General features: G+C 38.5%; 1 protein-coding gene across 1 annotated transcript; it reads right to left on the bottom strand.

The window, feature by feature from the left end:
• Nucleotides 1-3,403: 3,403 nt before the first annotated feature.
• taldo1 (transaldolase 1) lies at nt 3,404-12,432 on the bottom strand. The gene is made up of 8 exons (XM_073464498.1): nt 12,258-12,432; nt 7,727-7,850; nt 7,467-7,574; nt 6,841-6,972; nt 6,284-6,459; nt 4,961-5,158; nt 4,040-4,185; nt 3,404-3,895 (listed from the first exon to the last, which is right to left on the bottom strand). The coding sequence occupies exons 1-8, from the start codon at nt 12,355-12,357 to the stop codon at nt 3,863-3,865; spliced, it is 1,017 nt and encodes a 338-aa protein (XP_073320599.1). The 5' UTR covers nt 12,358-12,432; the 3' UTR covers nt 3,404-3,862.
• Nucleotides 12,433-12,732: the final 300 nt, after the last annotated feature.

Raw genomic sequence — 12,732 nt, 5'->3', positions numbered from 1 at the left:
AGATGGACAAGGAGCATGAGCGATGACACTGAAATGAGCCCGCACCTGCAAGAAGCAAAGAGACAAAAAACCTATCTATTATTGTATGTGCAGTGGCTGATTTTATGAATGAATTCAGCTAAGGGGGGAAGAACCTGCAGAGTGAGATCAGTCTGTCCTATCTCACTAAATGAAATCAAAGACATTTGTTGACCTTATTATGTAGTTTATGAGGTATTATGCTGCTGAGTTTGACTATTTTTTGACTCTATAACTAAAAAAAGAATAAGGGTTAGTGTTATGGGGATGATAGAGGCACTAGTAATTACAGATCTTCCTACTTTGTTCTGATTTGTTCACAGGGATATTAATCGACCTCAACTTTGTTGTCTTCACGAGGCACCACATGCCCAATTTACGATGGTAAAATTCTACAGTTTCCATGCAGACTGTTTGGCAGAAGAAAAGAAGACAAGAAAATCATCTTGGTCAGCGGAGACAAAGATTATACTTCTGGAAACATCTTTACAGAAATCATTCATAATGAGTACGACATCTAATTATGACAAGTTTATCAATTTATTGGTTCTCCTGGTTGCAGAACACTCTGTTGGAGTACGTTCATTTTCTTCATTTATAGCCATAAACTTTATGTTCAGAGTAAGAATCAGAAATACTTTATTGATCCCTGAGGGGAAATTGGCACGTTACAGTTGCTCCTTGTAGAATAGAGATATAACACTATAGAGAGATTTTAACAAGATATAAATAGTGAAGAAGAAATAAGAGTGAGTAAAGTTAAAAATATACAAGAAATAAAATATAAAATAACAAAAAAAAAAATGTGTGCATTAAGCTATAATATGTGACAACAACATATATGTATGCATGTTTCAAACCATTTTGAGTGGACTGGTACCTATTTGTATTGACACTTTGTTGGTTCACATAGTTGGATCTAGGGTTAGGGTTAGGTTAGAGGCAGAAAACTGAAGTCGGTCAGTAACCTGAATCCATCCGATTTTGTGTCAAATGACCTGGAGGCTATTGAAATAAATGGCCGATGTTTTCATGACAAATGCTGATTTTTCTTTAAGGAGGCAAAACCATTGAGCCTCTTAGATATGCTTTAAATGAGAAATATGCTGTTTAATAAGCAGGTCCTGTCTCCATGAAAGTGGTGAGTAAGAAAAATAAAGGGACTCTCTTTGAAACTCATATTAAGAGTTTGGACTTGAAGACACTGTGCCTACCATTTTCCCTCCATCGCTGTCCAGGGGTACAACGTGGACTGTCAGCCCCAGAGAAGAGGCTTGGCAGGCAGGGCCTAACAGGACCAGAGTCAGGGCCTGCAGCAGGATGTTCACTTTGAATCTGGCCAACATCTCAGGAAGTGTGAACCTTCAGGAAATACAGAGACTCAAAGGTCAAACAATCTGGACTCTACTTATACCACTCACTTGTAGTGCTATTTATCCATCTAGGTTGTTCTACATTTTGCCAACAGGTAAGTATAAAGTAAAAAAGACAGTGGTAGGTTTAAAGATTTGTAACATCAGAAATGTGAGAATGAACGTGAAATGAAATTGGATAAAATATTTGTGGCAATTCAGAACTCATGAATTCAAATTTAAGATTATTTAATGACTTTTAAAACCAAATATTTATAAAAATTGAATGCAGAAATTCTAAGACTTTTAAAGAACCTGCAGACACCCTGAGATCAATCCTAAATCTTAAATACAACCCCGGCTTATCATCTCTCTAATATTTTTCAGTCTGAATAGTGGTTGTGAGTTTTTAAATGCATCTTAGTTCGTTAATGCCTATTCTATAACTGACTTTCCTCTTGAAATAGGCAGGATGTTCCCTACAGAAACTAAACATTTATAGGTTGTGTACCTCTTTTTCTTTGTTGTTTCTTCTCCTATCACTAGAAGTTGTTTGCTGTTTCGGTTTAAAACCAGAAGTGATTATTTATCATTTATATTTTACGTCTTGGATTTTGGATGAATCGTTTACAAACACATTTTCATTGATTTGTTTGCTTTTATATAATTTTTCTTTGACTTTGTACAAATATTGTTAATATTATTGCTTATCCTCTTCTTGAAAGCATTCAAGAAGAGGATAAGCAATAATATTCTTATGAACTCCTAATATTAGTATGTTAATGTTTAAATTGCACATGCCTCAATCAAAAGGAAGAAATAGGAATGATATCAGGGGGCCCTGAACCCGTCAAGGGCACAAAAGACAGTTTTAAGTGTAGATTCATTTTAAACATCCTTAAATATGCAGGTAAAATTCGAGAATTACGATCAAACTCAAGGGACAAAAACAAAACAAAAATCAACTCTGATGATGACAGAGCAAAAGGGTCCCATTGTATATTTGCACCCAGGGCCCTTTTGCAGGTTGATCCGGCCCTGATCTCATTTAATAACGTGGTATTTGTATATTATCTGGAAATATCGTACACTAAAAGGTTTTACGATTCTTCAAACCAACTAAGCAGCTGAACAGCTCTTTCACTTCTTTACTGCCATCTTAAAAGACGATTCACAAATTTCAGGAGCACGGCTGTCCGAGAATTCATAAAAATGTTTCAGGACGTCAAGTATTCCCTCTTTTACAAAACACTGGGTTTAGTTTTTAAAGTTATGCAACACCTGATGCTTTTAACAATGTTCAAGTATATTTAATTTCACTAAGTAAAACGACAGCTGAATTGCATCTCTGCCCCATGTTTCAAAAAAATCACGAGAAATCCTCTCGACACAGCCATTCTTCTGTTAAGTTTCTGCGGAACAATCAGTCTTTGTTATGAGGCTTTAAATCCTGCTTTATCATGTTTGGTGGATCAGGATTCTTGCTTTGCTTTAAACTCCATGCAATATTGTATGCAACACTGCCAGCTCGGCTACGGATATTACAAAAATCTGTCGACACAGATCTCACAACCTCCAAACACACTAAAATACTGCAAAAACAAATCAAAGCCATCTGATACAGAAGTTAGATAAATCCCCTTACCTTAAGCCACATTTCCTTTAAAAAGCTTCAAAGTCCCACTTATTGTGACGGTTCTGTCTGGCATCAAACACGCAAGAGTTTTCTTTCGGTTTAGTTCTGAGTGAGCTGAGGAGGAGTTAAGACAATTTTTTGCAAAGATGAAATGGAGTTAAACCGGCTCGACCAGAGGCTTTAAAAAACACAAAAGGCTTGACAAAAGGTTGCACGTCAAGAGGCTGGCTTTACGGAACTGATAATGATAATCCCAGTTTGCGCAACCTGACATAGCTCTCAGTTAAGATGCCTTCAATGGCTGACGGTAAAATGTTTGTCACCTGATCAGTGAGCTACAACAGGTGTCAGACACACAGACAGAAACAGTGTGAAAAAAACAAAGAAAACACAACTGTAAAGAATAAGATTTTTATTTATTGAAAGAGTAAAGTGTTATATTCTGAGGAATGATATTACAATGGGCTCTATCAAGTTCTGCCCTCCTCTCCAAATGGTGTCAATAGCAAAACTGGTCCTTTCCTGCCAAAAAGTGCTCATGATTATTTCTAGTAGTCACGTGATGTGTTAAAGACATTTTTTCCTTTCTGGTCAAATTTCAAGTAAATATTTTGCAGCAATTTCACACTCGCATTAGCATCAGTCATGTTTGGTCAGAATTCAAACAAACAGTCAGTCCCAGCCTAAGACAGGAAAGGTGTCCATTCAGGAAGGAGGAGGTCGCTGGAGTTTGGTCAGATGAGAGGGAAGGCCTTCTGGTCCAGTCGACCTTCTCTCAGGTAGTTGGAGAAAAAAGAAGATGCTCCTAACTCATTACACGTCCTGTCAATGCAGCCGGAGACGCCCAATCTGTCCACTACTGGCCGTTTTTTGCGTTGAGCATTTTCTCCTGTAGATAACAAACAAAGAACCCAAGAGTCAGCATATAAAGCTCAGCAAACACCTTGCATTAATTAAACCATCACTTTGTCATTAGTGCCAGTGGATACACAGAAACATTAACAGTGTGAGTAGCAAGAAAACCTCTTCTTACTTTGATCATGGTCTCCAGCTTGATGGCGTCGGCAGCAAACTTGCGGATACCGTCAGACAGTTTCTCCACAGCCATGCGGTCCTCGTTGTGCTCCCAGCGGAAATCCCTCTCATCCAGGTGGATCTTCTCCAGATTACAGGCCTTGGCTACAAAACAAACCATCAAGGTCAAGGTGGAAACAAGAGCAAGCATACTACTTCTGAATCTTGAAAAGAGCAGGTTTGTTTGCCATTGTCAAACATTGTGTCCACCCGTTTAAAGTGAAAGGGTGCCTTTTTCTAATTTTCACCTTCAAATTATTTAATTAATTAAAGTTCATTATTGAAATCATTTTACGGGGGAAATAAAACTATGAGCCATCTATGTGCAAGACTGCCCGCTCTCCTACAGCCTTCATTCCAACCCTAACCCAGACTAACAAACAGTACGATCTTCTGCTTTTCTCAAGATTTTGTTGCAACTGGTTGAGCCAGACTATGGTTAATGTACTGCATACTCAATGATGTACCATCTGATACAGTTCACATTCCATCTTCCTGCTGTTTACCATCCTTTTCCACATCTCTCTATGCCCTTCACTGTTTAGTATTGACAAGAAACCATCAGGCTCTTGAGAATAAGCTTGTAAAACCAACACTATTATCCCTCTTGATAAAAGAATGAATTAAGATGAGACATTTAACCAGGAGGTGTCAGTCAAAAATGTTTTGTAACAACATAAGTTGCCGACAGAAGAAAAGGTGTGATCAAAGGTTCCTTATTAAATAAAAATACAGTATTTATTCTTATTAATTGTAATTATTGTGATTAAACTAGCTACCAAAACCCCAAACAGGATGCAATATGTCCACACACAATAAAATTAAACTGTCGAAGTTAATGAGAACAGCAGCATTTTGCAGCCTTTGGATCACACAGTACCTTTCACGACATCGAGCGTCACTGAGATGGTGCTGTGGTCCTGGCTGAGCTCTGCGAGCAGCCCAGGTGAGATGGTGAGCAGATCGCAGCCTGCCAGGGCTTTCACTTGACCTGTGTTTCTGAAGGAGGCGCCCATCACCACCGTGCTGTAGCCAAACTTCTTGTAGTAGTTGTAAATCTTGGTCACACTCACCACACCTAGGGACAGAGAGGACAAAAAGCAGCTATGCATTAAATACTGAACATGTCTGCATCTGTGGTGCGCAGTGACATTTCCTGTTTTTATGCAGATTTTCAAATGCACATTAAAAAAAACCTGAGTGGAAACGCTAAAAATAATAACAGTAATAAATCATTGTAAATAAAAAAATTTGGCACAACACTTTTTATTATTACTTTATTTGGCCACGTAAGGAAATGCCTCTTTTCACTGATGGGGAGACTGTTACATTCATCAAATTAATACGTAAAACAAATGACGGACATAAATTATGCTGTGCTCGCTTTTTCTGCAATGCTTTATTGACTGAAGAGTTGCATTCGCATTTTCTTTTGCAATTTTTCTCGAAATTCAGTTATCTATCTATCTATCTATCTATCTATCTATCTATCTATATATATAGAGAGAATATATATAGAGAATGTAGAGAACAGTGGTGTAACATGAAAATAATAATCAGTTGGGAAAAAACAGAGCAATTTATTTTGTAGACAGCTCACTGGAGTAATTACAAGTTGGTGCAGAAAAGTAGAGGCTGAAAAAAGCCAATATGTGTTCTAGACCACACACCAGACTACGTGAAGGCAACATTATAACCTAGTTAAGAAAAAAAAAAAAGATGGAAACACAACCTGAAAATCAAGAGACCACACTGCAGATATATAGATATTAAAGGCAGTTTAAGAGAATTTAAACTGTTTAAAAAAAGTCAGAAAAGTAAATTCAACCTACATAGACATCTGCTATACCTGGGCAGCACCTGCAGTGCTTCACTTCCCAGATGAGAGTATGTGTTTCCAACTGTCATTATGCCATGATGGAGAAAAGAAATCGCTCTTAAGGAGATTAGAGGAGTGCTTACGATTGGCCACGGCTGTCACCAGCCCAATAAACACCCACATATACCCCACCACACACTCTGGCAAAAGGCTGAACTGTCTGAAAGCAGAACAGTTCAGATGTAAAATGGCAGCAGGAAGGAACTGAAACACTCAAAACTGTTTTTGCATCACAACATGTTAAAATCTGACATCGGTGCCACTATTCTGATAACGTGATCAAAGAATGCAGGTTTTAAAAACACTAAGGAAGGCCTTCATTACCTGGGTCGTCATGTGGCTCGTAGCTTTTGCGGTCTGTGTTCTCCTTGTACCAGTCGAGGATCCGACCAACGAAGGGTGATATAAGTGTGACCTTTGCTTCTGCACAGGCCACAGCCTGAGCAAAAGAGAACAGCAGGGTCATGTTGCAGTGAACACCGTGCTTCTCCTCGAGCTCCCTGTACAAAAAACAAATGGACTTTATTCAAAACACGCGCAGATGTAAACATACATTCTTCCTCTTCTTCCCATTTCAACCAGAATCTCTCCAAAGAATAAAACAAGCCACAGAATATTAGAATCAAACAGAAAGTCCAATCTTATTATTTTGTACCATTTAAATATGTGGAATCAAATTGAGGCAGCAATTCAATGGATATCACCGAACCCCCTTGTGGACATGCAGACAAGTAAACACCTGTCTTCGGGGAGTTGCTGGCTGATAAACTCATCAAAATTTGTTACAAACAGCAGCCGTTCTGTGTGTTACCAACCCTCAGCGGCGATGCACAGAGACACAATTTGCTACAGGCGGCATTTTATCCATTTCTTATACTTACTTGCCAGCCTGGATTCCTTCCCATGTCGATGACAGCTTGATGAGCACGCGCTCCTTGCTGATGCCGGCCTCTTCATATAGAGCGATGAGCCTCAGGGCCTTGGCAACCATTTCATCTCTATTGAAAGATAGTCTGTTTGGAGAGGAGAAACAACACAGCCACTGTACATTTATGTTGATGCTTCAGGGATAGACCATGTTGGCTACTGAAACTAAAAAAGGTTTTTCTAATCCAATCCAAATGTATTTATAAAGCACATTTAAAAGCATCAACAGTAATAAATAAATTATTGATCAGTTATGTGGCTGCCAACTGATAAAGGAAATTGCTTTAAATTTCCATCCTTAATTTAAAGACATATGACATAAAGTAGAAGAATCAACTATAAGCCAAAGAAGGTCAGAACATAATTAAACATTTAATACGTTCTTCCTTGATCCTGCTAACAAACTTCAAACCAACCCGGAAAGCGTAACCTGCTTGGTGGAGGTAATAAACTTGGTCTCTGAATCAGTTGTCTGTTTATGTTCAGAAGTCTAGCCTCATGACCGATGTGTTTTTAAATGTTCAACACTGTGAATATGTTTCCCGTCATATTTACCACCTTGTGACATGTTTGCACCTACCTGGCGTCCACTTCAGTAGAGACTCTGCCTGGGACCTTCTTGAGGATCTCCAGCCCAAAGCTCACAAACAGCTTGTCCATGGTGTTGGCTACCTGCTCCTCTTCAGTTCTGGACAGAGAGGGAAACATTATGAAACTGGATTTAAATTCATGAAAATGGACATTGTGTAGTTGGTTTGACCTCTAGTGTTATCCAAAAGCTAAAGAATAATTTAATTATAGGGAGCCTGGATTAGCTCTAATTTGTGTTCAACTTCTTACCCGCCTTTGGCGATGCCGTATTTAATGGCCTGATCCAACAGCTGCTGGTAGGCTGGCATCTTAGCAGCAGCCAGGATAAGAGATGGGTTGGTGGTGGCATCTTGAGGCTTGTACTCATCAATGGCTGCAGGATGGGAAGAGAGAGCAAAGTCATTAAAAGTCACATATGCACATCCACAACCTAGTTTCTCACAGGTATTCATATAAATATCAAATGTATAACTGGACATCTGCAAGCCCAGGATAGAATAGAGGTTGATGTCCTGATACTTTGACTGATTTTTCTCTTTTCTGGATGCTTTCTCATTGAGTATATGCTCACTAAATGATGAACTAAATATCTTATTCTCTGCAGGTGTAAGCATCCAACCGTAGCAACATTACTACTTTGAATGTCTCAATCTCAAGTTAAATATGAAAGTCAAAATGCTGAGAAGCAGTTATCGCAATATGATTTTTTTAAAACCACATTGCAAAACCATATGGTTTTCACTATATTCATATGATTATGTACAGCCACAAAATTGAGCTAAATGGCTGCTCCATAATACATTTAATAAGTACAAAAAAAATAAAGAGGAAGGCCAAGGACAAAAGGTGGGATTCAAAGTTTTGGATTTATTACAGCTCAATGGTTTACCTTGAATATTACATGTTTGTTTTTAAAAAACCTCAGAGACAAGTTTGAGCTCAGATATCATGCGTGGATGCCACAATAAAAGATGTTAGATCATCTCATCAATTCAAAAATATGTCTATGTGAAGGTAAAAGAGTGGAAAACTAAAGAGAAACAACTATCATATTGAATCAACAATACTCTGCTGCTGTTACATGGAGAATGGTGCCATCTACTGTATAAAAATATTGCTGCGCATCTCTAAAAAACTATTAAGAGTCAGAAGAGGTAGATTATTATTAAGTGTTCCTTCTATTGATATAAAGAATTCAATTAAAACCACTTAAGGATGACAATCGCTTAAGTAGGGTACTGATTAATGATTTAATTGTCTTTTGTTTATGACCGTCAGAACTGCTGATGCTGCAACTTAAGTTTCTGAAGTATTAATGGAAAACAAAAGCACTGAAATCCTGACTACCCATTAACTACTCCCTTCACAAATAACCAGTGGAATCATTAGTGCTGACAAATGTTACAGTCAAGTAAAAAAAATGATGAGAAATTCACTAAAAAGTTGAAAAACCTTTATGATCTGCAGCATAAAAGTCACACAGCATGTATCCACGTTTTCTTTAACCTACAGAACTGTATATTAAAAACATCCTGTTGCAGCTTACTGCATGGACTGCATGTTTTAATTTGATATGCATGAGCGGCGGAGCCTTTTCGTGAACCACAGTGTTTTATATGTCAGCGCTCGATTGTAGCAGGCGAGTCCAGTCGGCGCTGCCAGCTCTTCAGTCGAAGAACAAAGGATGCCTCTGTTCTACAGTTTCTCTCTTACAAAAAAAATGGATCATTCTGTAGGTCAGTGGGGTTGGACTAGATACTCGTGATCACACGTTCAAGAAGACACTACAGAGTTAATGTGCTGATTACAGCAGTATTCTCACAAGAGGGTATCTGGTCTGCCAACAACCTGGGGTATAAAAAAGTTTTTTTGTAATCTTTTCTTAATTTAACAGCCATCCAAAACATATTTCCACTGACATACATTTACTCCATTATGATAAAAGTTAAATAAAATGTAAATAATAAAACACTAGTGCAGACTTCCCTGTGCATGCTGGCAGCAAAGACTTTTAGAGTTATCTATAAGTTGACCATGTGCACCAACTAGATTTAGATGAATACTTCAGCACGATTACTGCAAATAACCGAAATATGGCACAAGTGCAGCTGTGGCTTTACAATGTTCGTAGCCTGATGGTTTTGTAGTCAGTTGGAGCATCAGAGGGATGCTTAAAAACACGTTGGGAAGCGTCTAATTAGCCACAAAATGAGAAAAAGGAACATTGAGGAATGTGCATTGATTCGATTGTCATGCCATGTTTGCATACATGAAGACCACTTCGTGATGCATGGAAATACTAAAAATGAAATTCACCAAATAAAATCAAACTTGACCTTTAAAACAAGGAATCTCCGTCTGTCCTTTGCATTTCTCGAGAAGCATTAATTCGATCTTCTTTAGACTGGTCAGGTTTGCTGTCGAGGACTGAAGGAAGTGCAGTGTTGACTCTGGGTCACGCTACAGGACCTAATCCTAACCTATTTTGAAATCGGGTTGTGTCACACACATATTGAGAATCTCCACAAATTCTTTTCTCTCCAGTCTTATCATGTTTTGAACGGACACTGCACTAGAATTCCCAATAACCTTTAAGGACAATACAAAAATCCATAATGTACTCAATATCACGGTCAGATTACAGCCTTAAAATATAAATTTCCCTCACAATTCACTCAAACTTCTGTCTGTCATCTTCCCAAAGCAGTACTGAACAACTCTTCATCTCACAAGGAGCCTTAAACTATCCAGAACCAGACAGGCTAATTAGTTACTCCTGTGCAAAATGTCACAACCCAGTCAGCCTCCTCTATTTACCTTCAGGCTAATTCTGGGAGCCTTTTTTCCCCACTTACATAAGTGAAGTAAGAGTTTGGTGTTACACCATGTTTGACCAAGTTCTTGCAATTCCTCTGTGTAACATCAGTGATTTGAACATGTCTAAATCTGCACCCAGTGAAACCTGAGAAATCTTACAACATTCATGAAATACCCAGATTACATAAACCAGACATACACGTCTGTTTTTAAAACTAAAAAAGAGAAGTCAATGTCTGCAAATCTTAAGAAACCACTCTACTTATCACTATTACAAACTTGTTTTTTGCTGATAGTACTGACAGAGGTATTCACCAAAGCAAATTAACTCAAACACGCGGCCATGCTACAACATTTTTTTGCTGCTTGATGCAAAAGTGCCAGGTTCTCATTACCCATCACTAATCTGCAATAAGTGTCTTATTTAGTCAAATTTAGTTCTCGGATACATGAAAGATTGTTGCTTGAGAATGACATGCACGCTCTGCATATATGGCAAACAACCAATCACAATCATTCTTGATACATTTATCAAACAAAGCAGGGCCTACTTTAGTTGTTTGAATAAAAGGAATGCAGTACCACAATAAATAACTTCAGTCTAATAACTCCAAGTCTGATTATTTACTGCTCATATTTGTACATTATCATCAGCTTGTAAGTAACCTGTGAAGAACTTTAAGCTACACTAACCTTTATGAAAGGTACTATACTAGGGGTCGACCGATAGGCTTTTTCTGGGACGACACCGATTATTAGAAATCAAGGACAATATTTGGGGCCGATATTTACTTGCAGTACAATCGAAAATCTGTGTCAAAATTTCAAACAACCAATGATGAAATGAACCGAAGTACAATTTACTCAAGTACTGTTCTTAAGCACAATTTTGAGGTGCTTTACTCGAGTACTTCCTTTTTCTGCTCCTTCATACTTCTTCTCCACTACATTTATTTGATAACTTTAGTTACTTTGCAGATTCAGATGATTCAGTGTTTATAGGCTATCAATTGTGACATGTTACCCATCAGATATTGTTGTGGGCGTGACATTGTATAAGAGGATACTGCATTTTTAAATTAGCTTAATTTAGCGGCAATCTGACAGAAAAATCACTGATACCAATAATCGGAAAATGCTGAATATCGGCCCCGATAATCGGTCTACCCCTACACTATCAAAACAGTAAAAGTTTGATTGATTGAATCTATGCAAACATCCACCAGTCCTGCTTTGACTGAGTGTCACATTAGCTGTTCTCCAGTGTCACGCCCGGCTGCAGAGGCACAAACCAGTTCTGTCATGTCATCCTGAGTCTGCAAACCCTGGAGGAGGAACTTTCTGGTTTACATCACAATCTAACAGGATTAATACACACACACTTCCTCATTCTGATTCATGACCTTTTCTTCCTGGGCATGAAAGTGATGAAACGAGGAAGAAATATCACATTTTTCACCTTGTTTCCTGTTACTTAAGGTTTCACAGCAGTCTGTAACTTAAATACGAGCTGTATTTTCACCGCGAACACATAATTAACAAGCACAACTTGTAGCTAGTTTCAAGTTTGGTCATTTGTGAGGTTTACAAGAGCCTGACGTTAACAAAATAATCGCATTCTCACTTGAATAAGTAGTTAGTTAGCATGGTTTGCTAGTACGGCTAACTTAGCTGCTGATGCTAAGTTAGGCAACCTTAATAACAAGTAGCTGTAATTGGATTATCAGCTTGTCAACTTAACTGGTTACCATATAAACATCCTGGGAGTTAGTTTTAAAGCTAAGCTAACATCAGCCGGTTGGACCAAATGATGTTACATTGATGCTAACTGCTCCACAGCTCACTCTGTTTGCGTAATATTGACACAGCGGTCAGTCACATTAAAGCTGGATCCTTCCTGGTCAGTAAGTTAGCATGCTAACCAGCTAAGATTAGCATGTGCTAAAAGCGGGGTTTTTTTTACCGTTAAAATCTCCCGTGTCCGCCACCACCACGGTGTGTTTCTTCAGCTGGTTCAGCGCTGACTCCATCTTTCGCCGTTTGTCTGGTGACTCACTGGACATGTTGAGCAGAGACTGGGACGCTTTTATACACAGAAAACACGTGAGAGCAGGAGGACTGTCAGGCTGACGGGAGCGCGCAGCACAAAGAGGAAGGAGTCAGCGGGAGCGCGCCCCCGGTTAATTGGAAGCTCGTGCAGATGAAGGAAGTAAACTGAGAGAAAGTAGGTAGAGGAAGACAAACACTCAAATGTGTCATATGGTCCCGTATTAGGCTAGGATTTAACAATATAAGTCATCTTTATATTGTATATTGCATATCATTTCCAATTCTTCCAACAGTAACAGTAGAGATATCGTGTGAAAACTTTACTTTGGTAAAAGTGAAAGTCACAAATACAAACTTGAGAAAATCAAATCATTTTGTGGACATTATTC

The sequence above is a fragment of the Pagrus major genome, chromosome 4 (assembly GCF_040436345.1).
Source record: "Pagrus major chromosome 4, Pma_NU_1.0".
NCBI classification, from domain to species: Eukaryota; Metazoa; Chordata; class Actinopteri; order Spariformes; family Sparidae; genus Pagrus; species Pagrus major.
Note: the sequence above shows the minus strand (reverse complement) of the source record. Positions and strands in the feature narration are given on the sequence as shown.

Bases quoted from the DNA above. Each gene is read 5' to 3' on its own strand.
- taldo1 (XM_073464498.1), bottom strand. From the start codon at position 12,357: ATGTCCAGTGAGTCACCAGACAAACGGCGAAAGATGGAGTCAGCGCTG. The intron at 6,973-7,466 runs GTAGGTGCAAAC...CTCTCCAAACAG, and splicing joins TCTACTGAAGTGGACGCCAG to ACTATCTTTCAATAGAGATG. The intron at 3,896-4,039 runs GTAAGAAGAGGT...TGTTATCTACAG, and splicing joins AGCTGGAGACCATGATCAAA to GAGAAAATGCTCAACGCAAA.